General features: G+C 37.9%; 1 protein-coding gene across 1 annotated transcript; it reads left to right on the top strand.

The window, feature by feature from the left end:
• The first annotated feature begins 8,025 nt into the window (after positions 1 to 8,025).
• On the top strand, positions 8,026 to 20,299 carry STX12 (syntaxin 12). Its single transcript, XM_081961894.1, has 9 exons — positions 8,026 to 8,278; positions 11,671 to 11,740; positions 12,763 to 12,862; positions 14,315 to 14,452; positions 15,539 to 15,582; positions 16,089 to 16,194; positions 17,378 to 17,450; positions 17,814 to 17,896; positions 18,626 to 20,299. The coding sequence occupies exons 1-9, from the start codon at positions 8,170 to 8,172 to the stop codon at positions 18,716 to 18,718; spliced, it is 816 nt and encodes a 271-aa protein (XP_081818020.1). The 5' UTR covers positions 8,026 to 8,169; the 3' UTR covers positions 18,719 to 20,299.
• The last annotated feature ends 1,573 nt before the right edge of the window (positions 20,300 to 21,872 follow it).

The raw sequence follows: 21,872 nt of genomic DNA, 5'->3' as shown, positions 1-21,872 counted from the left end.
GAGTTTAGCCTATTATGTTAAATACAATTGCAGACTTCCAGGGATATTTTTTTTCTACTCTAGATATTTTAGGATTTGAACATCAATATGAAAATGTTTACACATTTGGCTGCCAAAGGATAAGAAAAAGGTATACTAGTCGGGCTGGAAAAGTCTTGTGTACTGCATTTTCTTCTCATGGAGAAGTCAGGCAAATGAATAAAAAAACAGATTTCACTTGAGGAATCCAAAGTCCTGCATGTTAATGACTCTTATAACACAGAGGAAGATGTGGTTCCAAATATAGAAATACAGCCAGCAATTCTGTTGTATTGCATCAGTGACAATCCAGCAAGAAAAAAAAACAAGACAACTGTTCTCTTCCTGTTTTCATGTTAAAGGCCAAAGGTACTTTCACATCGTTAAATCAAGCTTTCATCAGAACACTGACCATGAGTGGAGGCCCAGAACCACCACAGTGAACAGACTGCCTAGCAGTCAGGTGGGGAGTTTAATTGGCCACATTTGGAAGATTAAGGAACACCATGTATTTATAGAGAGAGAGAAGAATGGGATGCAAGTAATTCCATTCAATAGGATGGTGCAACAGATAGGAAGAATTTGTTCCTCTAACCAGAATTGGATATTCCCCCACCCCCACCCCCTTCTAATCTGTACAACCATTTTTGTGAAAGTGTATCCCTACATGGCACAAAGTCACAGTATGGTTTAGGTTTAGCCAGTCTAAGCCATTTGATAAATAAACTCTGGTATTCAGGATATTCTGGTTTAGCCATTGAAATACCGTATTTCAATAAACCAATAAGCTTTCCCTCTAGTCAAAGTAAATAAGAACCCTATGGATTTTCCTCTGATCAACATTAATTAAGCTAGGCAGCCTTTATTTATATATATATATATATATATATATATATATATATATATATATATATATATATATATATATATATATATATATATATATATATATATATATATATATATATATATATATATATATATATATATATATATATATATATATATATATATATATATATATATATCTCACTGTATGATGTGTCAAAAGTGTCCTTTGCCTTTAACTACACTATACGGACATTTCCTTAACTGTTCTATGTTGACTCCAATTATGTAGATGTAATGTACTAAGCCATAATCTTTGGGTTTATGGCTTAGCAAATGTGTGTGAACCAAGCCAATTACGGTTTACAAAATAAACCATGGATAAATCTGTGATTTATGGACCCAATGAATGCTTGCCTTTGGCTAATACCTACAAGTATCATGTTCCAGAATTTAGGGATGAGTTAAAAGGCTAATCTCAAATTGCCATTAACAATCTGGTAGCATCAAAATATCCTGGGTGGATGGAAATATAAATATATTACTGTTACATTTGTATTGTACTTTTTAGATCTTTGTTCCACCTTTTCTTCAGAAGCTCAAGGTGGCTTGGTAGAATTTTCCATTTTATCTCTACTATAGCAAACCTCTTCTGAAGTAGGCTGGGCTGACAGTGAGCAACTGGCTCAAAGTCACTGAGTGAGTTTCCTTGGCTGACAGCGGACCTGGGTTTTCCAAATCCTAATCTAACACCTTGATCTCTAGATCACGCTCCCTTTCTCATACGAGCCTTTGGAGGCAAATCTTATCTGTAAAGCTGGGGAGGACATGGGGGTTCAGCTCCCACCTCCATAACCAGCACCTGCTGCTTAATATTCTTAGGAGTGCTAATAAGTTGCTCTGCGCTGGGCAGAATATGGAAATGTCACAGTGTATTCCCCAAAAGGCTTTCAGTCAATGATAATATATAATAGACATGGACAAAAATGGAACAGCTCAATTCTGTCATGCATGGGGGAGCGGGGTCGAGGTGGTAGGAGTAACTGGAAATAAATGATTCTTGTTTTGCCATTGTCTCTTTCCACTTACCAGCCCTGACCTCCTCATCTTTCTACTCCGACATTTCTCTTGCGACATCAAGTGCAGCTGAACTGTAACTCCTCTAGACAGTTAAACAGACTTTGGTTTCAGAGGTCGCCATGCAATAACAAATAGTAAATAATAGATGCTCTAAGCTCCGCTCTTAACCTCTGTTTGAAATTCACCTGCATTTAAGGCCACAAAGCTGAGATTCAACCATTTTTTTAATTGCAGGAAACCTGCGAACACTTGCTCCAACTGCTGAATAACTGTAATCCTTGCAACATAGCTCAGAATATATCGGCAGGAAGAATTTTGTAACAACCAATTCTTGCACTTAATATTCATCAGAACTGGCTGTTTATTCACCCTAAAAATGGAGTCCATATTTGTGGTTTTAGAAGCCACATCAACTGCAAGGCCAGAGGAATTTAGAAGACAAATTAGATAGTCATTGCAGTTGATCAAATTCCCTAAAAACATGAATGCCTTTTGTTATCTGGCTGCTTGTGGCAAATTATAAGCAGCCAGTTTTTTTCCTCTCGGTGTGAAAGATGACAACCTGGTGCACGGTGGAAGTGGGGAGGGGAAGGTTTTATTGGGTTTTGTTGGGGGTGTTTTTTTGCAAGCAATATTCTTGTCCCTTGCATTAGCAGCAGCAGCAGCAGTCAGTTCTGGTATATAAATAACCAGGTTCAGGAAAAGGCACTTTCCGTTTAGCTCTCTGAACATTGTGAATCAAGAGCGTTTTGAGTTGAATAACAAAACAACAACAAAAAAAAGGAGACAAGAGTCTGCCGTAGCCTTTAAGTTCAAAAGCCTTGCATTTGTGTGCTTTAACAGATGTTGGGGGCCTCCATTTGCCGTCTTCATTTCATATGCCAGATACTTTGTGAGTTCACAAATCTCCTGAAAAAAAGCCTTAACGTCTTATTTGAATCTCCAAGGGAATGGTTATTTGCAATCAGGCAAAGATAGGTGTTCAGACAAGGCCTTATTTCTGAACAAAGAAGAACTGGAACCCTAGCCACTTGGTTCCTACGGAGCTGATGCAAAAGATACTTTTGCTGCAGTTGGACAAGGCAATTGCTGTGACTGCTGATCATTAATTTACAGGGTGTGCAAATGTGATTTAGTTTACATTAAACCATAATGTGAATTAATGCAAATGTTATTCTCTTCCTGGCACAGCCCTTGACAGTTAACAGATGTTGCCCTGCATTGTTATTTCTACATTTAGATTCTTTTAACTATCACCTACCTTTCTAACTGTATCATTGCATTAGTGTTTAAACAACTGGATCCATTATACTTATGCAAACTGCCTTGTGAATCATCAGAAAACAGCCTATAAGTGGGCTGGATGAATGTATACAACATACCTTGCTATTTATACTTTCTTTTTAAAATCCTCTACTTCTCGGTCAAAGCTACAATCCTAGCTAAATGTGGAGAATAGAACGCCACTGAATAGTGACATAATAAAATGTGCAAGAGATTGTGTTAATGTGTGAAACCATCTTTATTTTATTAATAAAACTTTAAAATTCTAAAGCAGAGTAGCTAAGATTTCGAACGTTATTATACTGTTAGAATTTTATTACATTCTAGACTGCTTTTTATGCACACCATTTGTTGATGCCCCACAATATGAACGGGCAATTAGTTTTCGATAAAAGCACCAACCTTTATTAATCATCCATTATACTCCTATAGTACCATATGGCTGAATGCAGATTGGTGTCATTCAAATGAATTGGACCACGATCATTCATCACTGCTATTATGCATGGAATTGAAATTCTACTTCCAACAGAAACCTGAAAATAGGGTAGGGAAAGCTGCAGAAGAACATTTCTGAATACATAATAGAGGACTGTACTATGGATTATTAGATATAATTCTCAGGTCAAATTTTCATATAAACATTCAGTGCTCTGAGCAGTTCTTCAAACATTTATTTTGGCACTAATATTTATCAAAGACCATAGTCATAAATGTATGGATCGAAACCAGATGTCCTTGATGATGAAATGCAATTTTGGCAATGAGAACATAGAGGGGATAACAAAGTGAATGTCACACCTCAGCGCTAGGTAAGATTCCCAGGCCACTGTTTTAAATCAAAACTGGTAGCATTCACATAGCAATGCTCAGAATTTAATAATATAATTGTGGTTTACTCCCATTTCACACAACACACTAAATCATAAATAGTCCGCATGGAATTGGTTTGCATTACAGTTAATACATTACCCAGAGTACTTCACGATTTAGCAGAATTAAAATTACCGTTGGATAAATATACACTTTCATACAAATATGCATTCCAGTTAGCTTGCAGTTCAGTATGTCATGTGACCTTAGCCAATGATTATAGAGCTGCAGCCGTCCAAAGGTTATTAGAGTCCAGCTTCTATCACTTCTGGTCAGAGGCTATGATAATTGGATACTGGACTCTAGCAACATCTAGAAGATTACAGGAACCACATCCTTGGTTGAATAACACATTTGAAACCCTAACATTTGAAATCAGTTTTAGACACACTCGGAATCAATCCAACTCACTGAATTCACTGGGGTGACTTCTGAGTAAACGTATCAGGAATTGCACTATTACCAGGCCAGATTAGTTGGGAAGCAACATGTTTACCAGTGTACACAGTTTTGATCACTAATACATTTAAACTGCACGTAGTAAACAACGCTACAAAAGAAGTAGAGATAAAACTGCTGCAGTCCAAGTGTGCCTCACTTAAAAACAATTCTTTCAGAATGATGCAACTTAACTCACTTGTTAAGAGCAAATAAGAGATCATTGTTGCTGCATCAATAGACATGCAATGTATCCTTTCTACATCAAACCATGTAAGTGAGGATTTAACAATTAATGAATTGACTCATATGCCTTCAAATCCAATGACAGCGCTTATTTACCCTCATTTATAGCTCACCTCATCTTGAGAGATCTGGGCTAATTATAATCTAAAACAACCTCATAAAACTGAGATGTTATTACTCAAATACTAAGGATAATCTAACAAATGAAAAGAACAAGAGATTTACATATCCTGCTCAACAAAGATACCATTTATTTGATTTTGGCTTGGGGCTATGTGTGAATCCAGCTACTGCAATTTATAATCCACAGTTGATGGCTTTTGAATAATGTGCAAAACAACCCCCACCCCCCATCGTTGTTCAACAAATTTTAGTTAAAGCAAACTTTGACTTCATACAGCATGTTTTTTTTAAATAGCAATGTTTGCTTAACCTCATTCATCCAAAGCCAGGAGTCTTAACAGCCTATCTAAATTGTCAGCTTTCAGGAACATCTATAAGAAAGGGTTTTGTTTTATGGACAAAGGTCATCTGCTCCTTTAAAGAACAGGTATAAGACACAAGGACTATTGTATCCTTGTCTCTGCATTTTACAATAGGGGGAAAAAAGCTCACATAGAAAGTGCTGGTGCTATATAATTTTTTTGTCCAAACTTTCAAATATAGTTATACTTTTCTCATATAAATATGTACTCAGCACACGGATATGAACCAAGAAAGATTCTAGACTGAACTTTTGAATTACAAAGCACTGTAATGGAGGTAGCAGCAGCTGGATCTACTAAGGCATTATAAACTTCTTCGAAAAAAACTGGAAGTTGAGTTTGTTCATTTGTGGCTTGTGGGTAGAGGCTTGCAAAGCAAATATGTTATTGGCACATGCACTCGACCAACTCCTGCTGTTCTGCAACTTGAACAGCAGATAAACAAAGGAAGCTTGAAGTTTCAACATAGCCTTAAGAATAGTTGGCTAAGAGTAAACCTTGTGCAATTCAAAACATTTACTGTGCACTGATGCCCCCTGGAGTCTGATATTTTCCAGACACTTCCCTGAACCATAGGGATTTATGGGATCTATTCTATACCCTCCAATTGGAGTTTCGATATTCTAATTGCAACAGAAATATATATTTCTGCTGGGGATACTACCAGAACGGTATGATAAAGGGAATACGTATTTAATTCTGCATAGAGTAATGGCAGCAAGAATAGTGTTTGCACAACAGTGGAAAAATGATGAGATCCCAACAGATGAAAGTGTAATAAAAAATATTAGAATGTGCTGAAATGGATAGATTGACACTTAAGATAAAAGAAAAGGAAGAAGCAGAATACTTTTTAACATGGGATATATTTTACTAATAGTTAACTAACAAAAATGGAGATTAGAGTTTAAAAAGAATTCAAAGAGATAATAACAATTTGTATTGTAAATATTGCAAGATGGACAAACTAATTGTTTTATTATTTTATGGTTAATATTGATATGTTTATTAAGATTACCAGTATGATTATGGTTATTGTTGTACCTTTACTCAAAATTAACTATGCCCAGACAACACGCTGTTCAGATAGACATGGAATTTTTTATATTTTTAATGAAAAGATGTACCAATAAAACATATTTTTTAAAAATGCAACTTCTAAACCTTACCAGTTGACAGATTTATTTCTTTATGGTTAATTGATTAGCTGGGATGGGCTCAAATGTAGAAAACTCCAGGATTAAATCAGAAAATATCAATAGTGTTATTGATTTTAAATTGATTATTCTGTCAGAATTTGCTTCAGACATGGTTTAATAAACAAGTCATGGTCTCCAACCTTGGCAACTTTTAAGACTTGTGGACTTCAACTCCCAGAATTCCTCAGATAGTAAAACTGAAGTTGAAGTCCACAAGTCTTAAAGTTGCCAAGGTTGGAGACCCCTGCACGGTGACTGGACTATTGGTAATGGCATTCATTGACTCATTTCCAAGGATAATGTTTCCAAGGGGTATTTTTACCAGACTGCAAGATCCCATTGACTAATAACTGGCAGCCAAGAGACCCACAATCCTGCTGCCATCTGATGGTTGCCCCCAATTTTTCAGTTTGGTCTTTAATCTCCAAGTCCCTGCAAAAAAGGCCACCGACCTCAAGGCATTGATCTCTAATGTGGTGGCTCAGTGGCTAAGACGCTGAGCTTGTCAATCAGAAAGGTCGGCAGTTCGGTGGTTCGAATCCCTAGCGCCGTGTAACAGAGTGAGCTCCCGTTACTTGTCCCAACTTCTGCCAACCTAGCAGTTCAAAAGCACGTAAAAAATGCAAGTAGAAAAATATGAACTACCTTTGGTGGGAAAGTAACAGTGTTCCGTGCACCTTCAGCATTTAGTCACGCCGGCCACATGACCACGGAGACATCTTCGGACAACACTGGCTCTTCGGCTTTGAAACAGAGATGAGCACCACCCCCTATAGTCAGGAACGACTAGCAAATGTGTGTGAGGGGGGAAACCCAACTTCTTGTAAGCCTTCGCAGAATAACATCCATGATGTAATCCTCCCGTCATGTACCTGCAAGCCAGGCCGACTGAATTCGGTAGCTCTGTTATTGATACATCGGTTATTTCGCTTTCATCCGAGTCACCTTTACGGAAGAGTCAATCAATCCCCATTTAATTCAACGGAACTGGCGATGAGTGTAGCCTGGCTAGGTGGCTCAGTGGCTAAGACTCTGAGCATGTCGATCAGAAAGGTTGGGGGTTCGACGGTTCGAATCCCTAGTATAAGCCTCCTGCGGGAGCAAAGGGTTGGACTAGATGACCTCCAAGGGCCCTTCCAACTCTTGTTACTGTTAAACTGTCGCCAGCATTCCACACTGACGCCCGAAAGCGGTTCAGGGACAAGAGGGAACCGACGCCACGCCGTTATCTCTTGGGGAATCATCATCATCATCATCACGACGACCCCCGCGGCCTCCTTTAAACAGCAACGCCCTCGCCGCCACCAAGCTACCCCCGGTTGCCATGGCACCGAGCCTCGATTTGAGATAACGGCGGTTGGACCAAGCCTTCGAGCATTCGCGGCTAGGGCGCATGCGTACAGCCCCTTTGGCTTTCCTTCGGCTCGCCCAACCAGCTCCCGCTTCCTCGAGCTGAGGCCAAGGGAGAAAGGCGGAGATGGGCTGTCCTGTTTAGGTTTCTACTGTGCGCCTGCGTGAGAAAGGGGAGGAGGATGGTGGAAGAGAAAAGGTCGGGCCTGCCTGGTGCGCGTGCGCAGTTGCGGAGGCGTCGGCAGGGTCTCGGTTTGACAGATAAAATAGGAGGTTTTTCTCCTTCTCGGTTGGGGTTGTTTTCTTGTTGTGTTTTCTGGCGTTGTTTTTGTTTCCTCTCCCCTTCCCTGAGGCTTTAAAGATAAACTATGTCGTTCGGACAGTTAGAGACTTACCGGCCTGGGGGGCTTCCGGCTCGAGATTTCAGCACCATTATTCAGACCTGCAGCACCAACATCCAGCGCCTGGCACAATGCAGTGAGTGATGCTTTCCACCTCTTTGACCCACATAACTCCCACCATCTCCTGGATTATCCCACCCTCCCTCCGAAACAAAACAAAAACCTCTCCTTTAGCAACGTCGCCGTTTCTTCTATTCCCCCCGCCCCCTTTCCCAGGTCTCGCTAACCTCTTTGATTTTAAAGCGTTTGCAACGCGTCTTCGTTGGTCACATCCACGCGATCGCCCTAACGTTTAAAGAAAGGGTCTATCTGTTTAAAATGTTAAATACTGGAACTTACGGATTGGGATCAGAAACCTAGTAGCAAGCAGTTCCAAAGCCTAAGAGTCTAGGCACGATCCCTATTTTGCATGCAACGTTTTAGAAGGCTGTCCTCATTAATACGAATAATACTAATCAATGATAATTAATAAAGTGAACACTTAAAACGTATCACAAATATCAACCATCAGCGGCAGTCAATGATGTGGGTGTTAAATGTTCAGTTGATTGAGTTTCGTGTTTAATGAATAAAAGATGATGATAGAATAGAATAGAATAGAATAGAATAGAATAGAATTCTTTATTGGCCAAGTGTGATTGGACACACAAGGAATTTGTCTTTGGTGCATACACTCTCATTGTACATAAAGAAAAATAAAATAGAATATATTCATCAAGAATAGTAAGATGCAAAACTTAGTGGTAGTCGTAAGTTTCTAATAAGCAATCAAATTATAGTAGGAAACAAATAAAACAATTTTAAAGATACAAGCAACATGGTTATAGTCGTAAGTGGAACTTAGGTATATCTCTTTCCTAGTACCTATCCTGATGATGATGATGATGATGATAATGGTGTTATCTATCTCCATTTTGCCTGATTGTTCTCTACAGTAGATCAGACTATTTGAGAAAGCTGTCCGTAGTTTTAGTGTGATAGAGATGGTGGCGATGTAAATATTTAAACAAGTCAAATATTTTTAACAGGAAACATAAAAAACAAAACACTACAGCTATACCAAGACCACTCCCATCAGCACTGACAGGCTGAGCCAATAGAATATAAATTAAGAGCAGACTACACTACTTTCCAGCAGTGATGATGTGATCTAGTTTAGGTAATGATATGCCTGTTCCCACCTCCTATTCTCCCCACAACAACTCCTGTAAGGTAGACAGGACTGAGAGAGAGTGATTGGCATAAACTCATTCCAGCTGGCTTCATGCCCAGGGGACTGCTGGAATTCAGACTTTGCCATTTTCTTGCCAACAAACTCAATACTACACCGAACTTTGCATAGCATTACAAGGAGTGGTCAGTAAAATGGGCAAATCTAAGTTAAGTCATAGCTCCTATTGGTTTCATTTTGGGCTTGTAGCTGACAACTGGGACCACAAAAATGTTCAGGGAATAGGTCCTTAATTTTCCCCATGAGACCAGTTCACACCCACATTTAATATGAGAGATGATCTCCTACTGGCACAGCCTGCGGCCTGCTGAGGAATCAACATAGGCTTGTATTGTCCTGTTTGTGCAGCTTTAGAGATCAATGGACTGAAGCTTTGTATGCAACATAACTAGGCTATAAAGTGCCTGCAGCTGGATGGGGCTTTTATTTTAAGTTTATAAGTCGCATAATTGGCTTCTTCATCAGAGAATGTCTTCATTTTTGTGGGGATCTAATCTCCAACAGATCTTCTGAAATCCACATTATGGACTAGGATTGGAATTAATACTTTTAAAACGTTTACAGAAGGCGTGTTGATATCTGCCAAAAAATAATCCCAGAACTTCGTTTTTCAATAAGGGAAGAGTTTTTGTTTTTGTTTTGTAATAAAAGATATTAGTGCATGTCATTACTGACTGGCAATCTCACTGGCATTTCCTTGATGGCATTTTTTTTAAATTTAGCCTCTTCTCACATCAACGTATTTAAACAATAAGTCGTAAATAGATGAAGTAATTTTGATAGCAGCCTTCCCCATGACTTAGGGAGAAATATGTTGATGTTACTATAATTGCTGTTCCTAAAAAGTGCCCAGAGTAACATGAATTAGATGAATTGCTGTTCTCCAAAAGGACCCAGAATAGCACGAGCTCTAAACAATCCCTCTTCTGTTGAATGTCAGGAGTTTTAGTGGATTGTTTTTTGTTTTGGTTTCTCAATTTATAATTGGAAAATTATAGCTGCCTCTGAGCATGTGATTCAATGGTGCCAGATTAGCATCTTGATAGTCTGATTTTATTTAGGTCTCTTTGTGCGCTAAAGCCATCTACTCATTGTTGTAACTTTCTTGAGACAAGTTGTGAGCACTGGAATTTTTTATACCGGGGTTCTCCAAACTTGGCAATATTAAGACTTGTGGACTTCAACTCCCAAAATTGACTAACCAGCATGGCTGGCTGAGGAAATCTGGAAGTTGAAGTCCACAAGGTTTAATGTTGCTAAGTTTGGAGAGCCCTGATTTATATATTACTTATCAGTAATCAGTAACTATCTTAGAAGATGACTCTTCATTTCCGACTTTAACCAGGTTTATGTGCTCACATTTGTTGTGAATGGGTCCGTTATTCAATAGGGATGGAATAAAACAGCTGCATACCTGTTTTGGGACTAGAACAGCTGCTAAGATAGATAAATAGAGTCAGTGCAGATGAGGGATATGTAGTTATTACTTTGGAACCAACAATTCCACTTATTTGTTCAATCCCTCTATCCTTCCCAGATGTCTTTAAGATCACTGTGTCTGATTGGCTTATTCTTTGTGTCCTGCAAGTAAAAAATAATCACTTTTTTTAGTCTAGCTTGGTTTCTGATGACTTCATAGTCATTGACAAAATGTTTGCAGGGGGAGGATTATAAGAATCTAGAATTTGAAGTAACAGTCTGATGTTTTAAGGCAGTCAAGTGTAATGACTTCCTTCATTGTTGTGGGTTACGACTGTAGTCTCTCAGTTTAATAACCCACTTTAATTATTCATAGACTTTGTGTTGCACCAAATAATTCACACACTCTCCTTTTCTCATAACTCAGTGGGGAACATACAGGTAGTTCTCAACTTACAACGGTTTGTTTAGTGACCATTCAAAGTTACAAGGGCACTCAAAAAAGGGACTTAAGACCTTTTTCACACTTAACAACTGTCACAGCATCCCCGTAGTCATGTGATCAAAATTCATACACTTGGCAACTGACTCCTATTTATGATGGTTGCAATGTCTCTTAGTCATGTGATCCCCTTTTACGACCTTCTGACAAGCAAAGTCAATGGGGAAGTCAGATTCACTTAACAACTGTGGAAAGGGAGGTTGTAAAATTCACTTAACAAATGTGTTGCTCAGCAACAGAAATTTGGGGCTCATTTGTAGTTGTAAGTTGAGGATTACTTGTACATGCCAAATGATAATATGTTTTTTTTTTACAGCTTCTCAAATAAAGAATTTGATGAATCAGTTGGGAACCAAGCAGGATTCCACCAAGCTGCAGGAAAACTTGTAAGTATGACCTGAGTAGCATTTTAAGATATGCAGGGCTTGAGGGCTAATCAGATACTCAGGTTAACTTTGGATACCTTAACTTTGTGGTCTAACAAATTCATAGACTAGAATAATTTAATATTGTAAATAATTTCCAACACAAATGGGTTAAGAAAAAAGGTGATTTGTGGATAGCTTAGCTTCAGTTTTATGAACATGAACAAGGTAGAGAAAAAGAGCAGATGCATAGATAAGAACAGGAACTGGATAATTTGGTATGATAGCATTACAAGATATCGAAAATCCTAATTGATTTTTCACAATACTGTGTGGATTTTAAAATGCGCAAGTTCTAGAAATTAAGCACCAAAAAAAAAATGAACAAAATCCCCTTGTTACAAGTGCCAGAAGGAAATCATACCCCAATTGTTCCCCAAGAGCTAAATTTTAAAAAAAAAGAATTAAATGCCAGAAAGCAAGAAACTAGAGAATAAAGAAAGTGACATGGGATAGCTTCTCAAACCACTGCTTTATGAGCAGAATCTGCAAAACTCCTGTTCCATCTGTTCATAATGGAGTTACAGCAATTCTAAGAATAGGCTTGGACATAAGCTTCAAATAACTTTCACATTCAAAGCATTTATTTTCACCACTGAATAACAAGGAGTTCTGGGGAGGGGGGTTGTTTGTTTTGTTATGGAGTGTTGTTTAAGTCAGACTGAATGGAGACACTGTGAATCCAATCTTTAAAAAATTGTCAAGCAGGGGAGAAATGTTCAAGGAAGAAACAACTCGGAACAAAAACCAAACTGTTGAATCCGATGGACTGGGTTTTGAAAGCAGGATGGCTATCTAAGTTAGTTGTTTTAATTCGAAAAGCAGAGTTTGACCGATCTTGGATTGGGCAAAGGGGAACAGTTTGAGTCAATAGTGAAATAATCCAGTTCAAATCACCATTCAAATAGATGGCAGTATAAAGTTAAAAGGAAATCAAACTAGGACACAACCTTGCCAAAACTGGAATGTGTGTTTATTCCTAGACAACAGTTGCAACATACAGCAAACCGGCTTGCCAAAGAGACTAATGAATACCTGAAGGAGTTAGGCTCCCTTCCATTGCCCTTATCTACTTCAGAACAGGTTTGTGGATTTATCTGGTTTTCATGTATTGGGAGAAAACTGAACAGGTTTGCTGATCAGATTACACCGTTGCTTTTTAATCATGGTTTAAAACAACAATGGTTGTGTCACTGCCCAAGCTTCTTAACACATTTCATATACATCACACATTCCAGAGACTTCTTCCCTTTTGATCTTCTGTTCGTCTGCCAAGAAGGTGGGCGACAAACTGCTCTTGCCAAAATGTAACAATTAGATAGATTTGTTTATTTTCTTATTTCTTATTTTCATATTAAAAGTTTGTTTTAATTAGAACTTGTTACTGGATCTTACTTTCGCTTTCTTGAAGATATGCTGTTTGGAAAAGCCATCGGTCTAAGACCTCATTAGCTCAGGGTAAAATTTCCCCTGACAATGTGTTAGCTTGCGCAGTACATCATTGCTGATAAGGACCTATGACCTGCGCAGTAACTCATCAGTAACTATTCAGTTCAACTAGCAAACAACGCAGTGACAGGTTGAGTTTGCAAAACATTATAAATTAGCATGGTGATGTGTGAACCATGCCTTAATGTTATACTCAATCATCAGGAATGGCAATACTTGTTTAACATGGTGGTATGGATCTGAGGTCAGAAGGCATTCATAGACTTACTTACATATTTTGCATATGCTAGTTCTCAGTGTGAATAAGGTATAAATAGCGTTTTGGTGATGCGGAATAATTTCTCATTCCATCTGCTGTAATAATGGAGATTAATAGTATGTGCATATAGTTGACAAATGAATTTTCAGTGCCTGCCAGTATATGAAAGGTGTAAATCACTCTTTCACACTCTGGTTTGTTGGAAGTGTTGGACCTCTGCTTTTCTTATTGTTGCAATTATTATGTTGATCAAAGCATCATCAGAATATGAATATTTTATTCCCAGCAACCCTCTTGGGAATAAGAGGTTGGGCTGAGAGGGACTGAACCAGTCATTCCCCAAGTTTTCATCGTTGGGAATGGATGTTAATCTGAGCCCACACCCTAACCTTTCACATTGATTCTCAGGTCTCCAAATTCCCGGTCATGGGTGAACATGCAATCTCCTTAAAATCTTTAAAATAAAACAGTGGATAAATGTGGTCTAAATCAGTCAGAATAACAGAGTTGGAAAGAACCTTGGAGGTTTTCTAGTCTAACCCCTTCCTCGAGCAGTAGACCTTATACCATTCTGGACAAATGATTGTCCAATCTCTTCTTAAAAGTCATGTATGTTGAAAGCTGTGAACATATCCAGTAAGAGCTAAGAAATAACATACGAATATTTCTTTGAAGCTGGGGAATTTGCCTTTATAAGTCCCTTTTTGGGAGTCCCTTTTTGGGAGAGGGAGTCCCTTTTTGGGAGAGGGGCGGTCTAAAAATCTAAGAAATAAATAAATAAATAAATAAATAAATAAATAATCACAGACAATTCTTTTCTTTTCTAGCGCCAGCAGAAACTTCAGAAGGAGCGTTTAATGAATGACTTTTCTGCAGCCTTAAATAATTTTCAAGCAGTGCAGAGAAGAGTCTCAGAGAAAGAAAAGGAAACTGTTGCCAGGGCAAGAGCTGGCTCTCGTTTTCCTGTAAGTTGTTATTCCACAAAAGAATAATTTCGTCGTTTAAAAGGAAAAACAGATGGCAAAGGGTCTTATTAACCTGGTGGTTCTTATGTCCCTATTTTCCAGCTTCACATCTACCCTATTTATTCTAAAGTCATACTATAGGTGGTTCTTAACAAGGAAAGTTCTGAAAAAAAAATCTGGCTTTATATATCTTCTCATGCCCACCTGGGAAAAAAAAATGAGTGAAGGTGGTTGCTATGCACTTTTAAGTGAATTCCTTTCTGCAGTATTATCTTCTTGTCCTTATCTCTGTCAGGACAGTAGCTAGGATGTGAGGGCAATCTGGATGCAACATTTGTCAGCCTGTTAATTGCCACAGTTGCTGGCTAAATGGGTGGTCATCTTCCTCCCTCACTATCCATGGGCATCCCTCCTGAAGCTGGACACTTGTTGGAAGTGGACGGCCATCCCAGATAGGAGGAGAGTTCCAGTCTTTGGTTAAGGATATACCAATAGCTGCACTCCAGTTAGAAGCTCCAAACAAACTCAAGAACCATACATAGGACAGTAGCTATCTTTCACAGCAAAGCTGTTATACAATACTATGCCAACCTTATGTAATTTGGATGGAGAAAATGAAAGTTCAGTTGTTACTTGAGGCGAGGGACCAATGATGCCCGACTGATGACTGTATTGATGAATAGAAAAAAAATACTACAAGTCTTCAGAGCAGTGACCTTGGATGGCATAATTCCTTTTACACACACACACACACGTCTGGCACCCAACAGATTAAATCAGACAGACTGAGTGAGTCAAAGGGGACCAGGAATACTTATCATACTGTTGCAGACATAATGACTTGGTAAGATATTTTTCCCTTCCTGTTTAGTTCAATTCCATTTCTGTCATTCAATTTTTATTAACAACCTCTCTTGGTTAATTGGTACTCTTTTAAATGAAAGAACTAATTTTGCCTTGAATATGTCCGCCAGATCCATTTGTTTAAAAAAACGGCTGTTGTTAATTAGGCCAGAAAGGATCTAATTGCTGCATCGTATCCTCCCAGTGTAAATTTTTGACTGATCTAGTATTGTTTCTTTCCAGGGAGATGAGAAACGCAGAGAAGAGCAGTTGGTCTCATTTGACAGGTAATGTTGCTTTCTGATCTCTATTACCTTGTTCCTTCAGTTGCAAAAACATTCCTAATCCACATTCAATTCGGAAGATAAATCTGATGTGCCTTCATCACAGGCTGCTCATATGACGCACAACTTTTATTCAGAAATAGTGGTTGAATTCAGATACTGGAGCCAAATCATTGTTTAGCAGGATGTTCCTCAGGCTTTGTACTCTTTCTCTTATGCACTCCTGATTTTCTTATTGACATCCTGATTAGTCGACAATATAGCTCTAAATATATCTTTTCTTTTATGTACACTGAGAGCATATGCACCAAAGACAAATTCCTTGTGTGTCCAATCACACTTAGCCAATAAAGAATTCTATCTAATAGTGGTATTAAATACAACTAAGAATTTTCCACAGCTAAGGAATGTAACGGTATATAAGTGAATCTAAAAAGTGTTTGAATAGCCTTTTCCTGATCTCCTGGGGACAGCAAGAAGAGTGAATTGTCCATTTTTAATTCCTTCAGCAATGAAGAATGGGATCAGATGCAGGCTCAGGAAGAAGACGTCGCTATAACAGAGCAAGACTTTGAGTTAATCAAGGAGAGAGAAACTGCCATTAGGCAATTGGAGGTAAGTAGCTGATAGATTTAAGTAGATGCAATGTTTTTTTTAAAAAAGAATACACATTAAAGGGGTCAAAGGCCTCTTTTTGCCACACTGTGCTCTTCATTTGCACTCTGTGATATTTATCTAATACTGTCGTGTACAGCATGCCTTTTGGGTCTGATGACCACTGTTGGAATTTTGAGAACATTTTGGAGAATGATTGGCATGGCCACCCTTGTCCATTTGTAAAATGGTTGCCATGAGAAACATGCCTAGGTAGAAAGCCTTCATTGACCTTAATGCAAACTGCCACCTCCTTCAGTTCTGCCTTCTGTAGGATATTATAGACCTAAGCTATTTTCTAGGCAAATGAACACAATTCAAGCTAAGGATCTAGACTAGAGCTACCCAGCACTATGGTTTTTATTAGAAAAAGTAGAGGGAGAAAGGCATTCATGGAAATTAAGACATAACCTGAGGCTGGCCCTTTATATGGCAGCATGCCAGTTTTTCATATTTTTTAAAAAAAACTTAAAATTAGGTGGTTCAAGGAATCTGATAGGCACCAGGCACAGTACCTGTGAATACATAGATGTGTCACTGGAGACCTGGGATATGAACATGACTTTTCTTTCTTTCAAGGCAATCTCACATTAGTAACAGTTCAAAGTAAGAGCAAAATGTGCAACATTGATAGTGTTTGATAAATTCATAAAGTTTCTAATTGGTGTTTGGGAAATTAGAAGAATGCTGCAAAGTGCAGCACATTGATATTTTCCTGTCTCTTCTTAAAAGATAAGCAGGTGAAGGGTAGGATTTTGGAAAATGTGGGTTGCACTTTTACAATCAGTTATTAAACAGGAGGAGGGTGTAGTAGAAAGGGGTGGGTGAACCAGACATAAAACCCAAGTATTCTTCTAAGGCTGGAAGATGACATAGCGCTTATGATAAATGACCATAAATGAAATTTCATTTTAAAGAATAAATGAGGAGGGTGAATCCAAAGATTCAGCAATAGTAGCAATACAGGGCAAGAAAAGCCTCTTTCTGTAAGTGTAGTATGGACAGTGAGACAATAAGCCATACTAGCTTGTTATTTAGAAAAAAAATGCAACAGGAATATTTATTTGTCTTAATAATTGAAATAATAATAGAAACATATAAGCACAAAAAGGAGTAATTTTTTTTTTGCAAACTTCCCTTTCAGGCAGATATCTTGGATGTGAATCAGATTTTTAAAGATTTGGCTATGATGATCCATGATCAGGGGGACATGATTGGTAAGTAAATAGTGGTTTTTGCTTGGCTGCAAACTACTATATTAGATTTATCTAGTACCTTACAAAGTTATAGCTTTAATTTGGCAAGATTCTGCCTATTTGAGATAAACATATAAAGGATTAGACTCATTTGGATCTCTAGGTTTGGGCCTGACAGACAGCCCCCTATCTGAAATGAAGCTAACAATGATTAATCAGTAGATTACCCCTTAGTAAAGCTAAAGGGTAGGCCACACCGCTAATCTCATGCTGAAATAACTTTATAAAGGCTATATAAAAAGGTTTAACTGTAGGAAGAATGCATCATGTAGTAGTGATGGTTGTGGGTTGCTGTTTTAAAGTGGATTTTTTTTTTCTTTATAGATAGCATAGAAGCAAATGTAGAGAATGCAGAAGTCCACGTGGAAAATGCCAATGAACAGTTGCAGAGAGGTGCTTATTATCAGGTAATCTTTATACAGCCCCAGAGTCTTTCAGAATTAGAAGTGGGGTCTTTCTCTGTCTCTTATTTCAAATGTTTTCAGATCCAAAATGATGAGAAATATATAGCTTTCCATTCAGTCCCTTTAAATGTTGGTGATTTAGGACAGATTGAGAGTCATGAAAGGCATACAAGCAGCTAATCTTCTATATTCTACCTCTCTGTTGACTCAACTCTGATCTTTTTCCAACTGTATGTTTAACCTATATGCATCAGTCTTGGGAGAGCTAAATCTGGCTTCCCACCCTCCAAGTTATGGCATACTTTTTAATGTAGCTCAAGGTTGAAATGAGGGGTCCTTGTTGCTCTGACCTTGGTTGTTTTCTTGCAGACATTTCATTACCCAAACTAGCTAACATCATCAGTGCGAGTGCTGATAAGATACCCAAACATTGCACAGAATAAAATGCTTACTAACAGAAATATTATTTTCTGAATAGTAGTTTTGAATCAACCACTGTTAAAAACTTGTGGTGGTTTTTTTTTTGACTTTTTAAAAAGTTATTTATATGATCCATTCCACTGTCCAGTTACTCAAGTTTTTTAAAATTATGTTGGTTTTTCACTGTAACTCTTAATTCTGAAATTGGAGCTGAATGTTGCATCTCTTGCCACTTTTCTTGGTGTAAAGTGTGTATATCTCTTTCCCTGCAGTATACCCTATTGTGGGTTTTTTTGTTTTTCTTTTAAACAGAAGAAATCACGCAAGAAGATCTGCATCCTAATGTTTGGCTTGGCTTTAGCTTGTATAATCTTGGTAATAATCATTTGGCAAGTACAAAAATGAAGCATTTCTGTGGAATTAGATGCGCAATTAATATTTCTGCCATGAGACAAGCCTAAGGAATGAGGGGATTGAGGTGAGATAGAACACAGACTGATTTTCCATTAGTAATTATAATATAAAAACTAACATGAATAACTAGTTCTTGGATTTAGTGAACCATGAAGACAGTCCATGTTAATTTATTTTATGTAACTAAACTTGTGGAGGGCTTCGTTTTGTTTTCCCGAATGTTCCTGTCCCAAGTATTGAAGGATGTGATCAGTCATCTAGATTAGTTTGCTAATTGCCATAAACACTACAGATCTAACTCTTTTTTAATGTGTACTGCTTTTATAAGTGACTCATATAGGAATAACTCCTAAGTACAAAATCTCAAGCAATTTTCAGTGTGATCCACACAGCTGTTCCAGATGTGCATCCCCCTACAGGAAACTGCCACACTTGTTTGAAACAGCAATTCCTGACTTCAATTGTGTATACTTTGTGGAAGCTGCTTTGAGTGTAGCCCAATGGGATGGGGGGAAAATATGTAGCAGACAAAGAATAGTTTTTCAACTTGTGAAGAGAGAACATCTCAATTTCCCCAAACACAGCATAGCTAGTATGAGGCATATTCAAGCCGGTTCTCTTCAGAAACTCGTTTGGTAATGATTAGTCTGAAAGTATTCGTATTTAAAGACCTGTTTCTCTCTGCTCCATTTTTGTGGTGACTATCAATTGCTTAGTAATATGTCCAGATGTCTTTTTTAATGAAGGTGTCATTGGAAATGGCCCATCTACTGTCTCTTCCCAACTCTGAACCACTAGCACATACATTAAATATTATAGCAGTAAAAAGTTGGCATCGAGAGTCTGAAATGGAGATAATAGGTTATGCCTTTCTTTTTGGGATTTTGGTAAATATGTCTGTCCAAAAGATTTCTAGTTTGGAGTACCAACTTCCTTCCTAGACTATCTGTGGATATTACAGTCAAGGAATACAAAATTTAATGAAAGAAGTTAGCAGCATACTTGAGACTGATATGACTTCTGTCCTTCTTTGCATATAGTGAGAATGTTCTGATTTCCTCTTATATTTAAATGTGTAAAGTAGTTTAATCCTGACATACTGGTACCCTATTTGGATTAAAAAAACATTTTCCAAATTGGGAGTTTAGGAAAAGTGTTCTGAATAGTAAAAGGAAGCTTTAAACCTTTTGCATCAATGAAGGATTAGAAGCATGCCAGTTTAAGATTCACTATTGTGTGTCTTTATGACCCATGGCTTTTATTTTATGTCTGATTTGGTGTTTTAATCTGCTCAGAACTTGTATTTTTAGTGAAATTTCTGGGTAGCTTATTTGGGTCAATGATACTCTTAAAAAAAAATGGGCATGGAAAGCCTAATATGTTGACTTGTTAACATTCTGTATACAAGTAGTGAATGTTTTTCTCCTGACATCTATTTATTACTTCACACATTTTACATGTTTAAATGACTAAACTGTGAAAACTGCGTGAAGAACGATGCCCTCAGTTGCACATCTTTCTTTGCACTATCATTCCATCCATTTAAATATCAATAAAACATTTTTAGATATTTGACATGTCTCTTTTTTTAGCAGAAATCACCTGAAGAGATTAAATTGGCTTTTAATTGTTGAGAAAATATTTGACTTCGAAATTGAAGGCCAAGACTGCATTGTTAGAAAAAAAGTTATTCCATTCCAAATGGTGCTTTATGTTATGAGTTGAAAAATTATGTTTCATGCCTCTGAACAGTATCTTAAATTCATTATGTTCTAATAAGAATTTATAATGCATACATTTTGTGGGTTTGCTGCCAAGACTCTCCCTGTAGAAGTCATTGCCAATGAAGATTATGTCTGGAGTAATAGTGAGGTGTCCTACCCTATCTGTTACCAAATGCAACTCAATTTGTATTTTAGATGATTTTACCTGGTGATAGCTCTCTGAGAGTGATATCTAAAATACAGGTAGTCCTCAACTTACATCCATTCATTTAGTGATGGTTCAAAGTTACAGCAGCACTGATGACTTACAACCATTTTTCACACTAATGACTGTTGCATCTCCTTGGTCACATGATCAAATTTTAGATGCTTGGCAACGGGTTACTATTTATGATGGCTGCAATGCCCCGGGGTCATGTGATCACCTTTGTGACCTTCTGACAAGCAAAATCAATGGGGAAGCCACATTCACTTAACAACAGTGTTATTAACTGAACAACTGCACTGATTCACTTAACTGTGGCAAGAGATCGTAAATGGGGCAAAACTCACTTAACTGTCTTGCTTAGGAACAGAAATTTTGGGCTCAATGTGGACATAGTTCAAGGACTACCTACCGGTATATATAATTTTTTACTGGTGGAAGCAAGAAGCAGGATAATAAAAGAACACTACTGGATGCTAAAATGGTTGCATTTATAAAAAGATGAAAAATCCATTTGTGGAGATACCGTGGTTTTTCCTGGTACAATTGAAGTTCTAGTTCAACTTAAATCTTTGAATTAAATATCAGTGCAACTCTGATAACCTTGGTGGTCCATTTTCAAGGCAGCCTGAATTACAAGAAAATACTTGATAATTGACAACTACAAAATCTTGTTATTAGTAAATATATCTATGTCAGAAGGCAATGAGAGTGATCAGAGAGTCCATTCACCAAAGGATTTGTTTTTGCCAAGTGTGCAAATGAGTGTCAGTGTTAAATGGTGGTTCTAGGCCTTTGATTAGGTAAGAAACCAGCTGGTTGACTTGGTGTCAGCCATTCACTCAGAGCCCTAAGAATGACTAACCACTTCTGAAAAACGACATGAAAAACCTATCTTCAGCAATTGCCAAGAAGCCAAGAATAATTCCAAAGCACAGACAGTGTGGAAATATGTGCATATTATATGCACATGGTGATGTTCTTCCATCATGTTCGAAGAGGACCTTGGCATCTAACAGGTTGTGGGCTGTCCATGATGTGCCTGCAGGTGGCTCGTAAGGCCTATATGGGCACAAAATGTTCTGCGACATTGGGCAGACGTGTGTGCACCATTGTTGCAGCATTTGCAGCTCTGGCTTTGCGGAATGTTCACCTGTCGTGCTATGGTTCTTCTTCTGTCCTCAGATGTCTGGTAGCCTTGGTGGATCAGCGTGGG

This window comes from Natrix helvetica, assembly GCF_964273705.1.
Source record: "Natrix helvetica genome assembly, chromosome: 9".
NCBI classification, from domain to species: Eukaryota; Metazoa; Chordata; class Lepidosauria; order Squamata; family Natricidae; genus Natrix; species Natrix helvetica.
This window is presented reverse-complemented; position numbering and strand designations above follow the sequence as displayed.

Bases quoted from the DNA above. Each gene is read 5' to 3' on its own strand.
- STX12 (XM_081961894.1), top strand. From the start codon at position 8,170: ATGTCGTTCGGACAGTTAGAGACTTACCGGCCTGGGGGGCTTCCGGCT. The intron at 8,279-11,670 runs GTGAGTGATGCT...TTTTTTTTACAG, and splicing joins CCAGCGCCTGGCACAATGCA to CTTCTCAAATAAAGAATTTG. The intron at 14,453-15,538 runs GTAAGTTGTTAT...GTTTCTTTCCAG, and splicing joins GAGCTGGCTCTCGTTTTCCT to GGAGATGAGAAACGCAGAGA.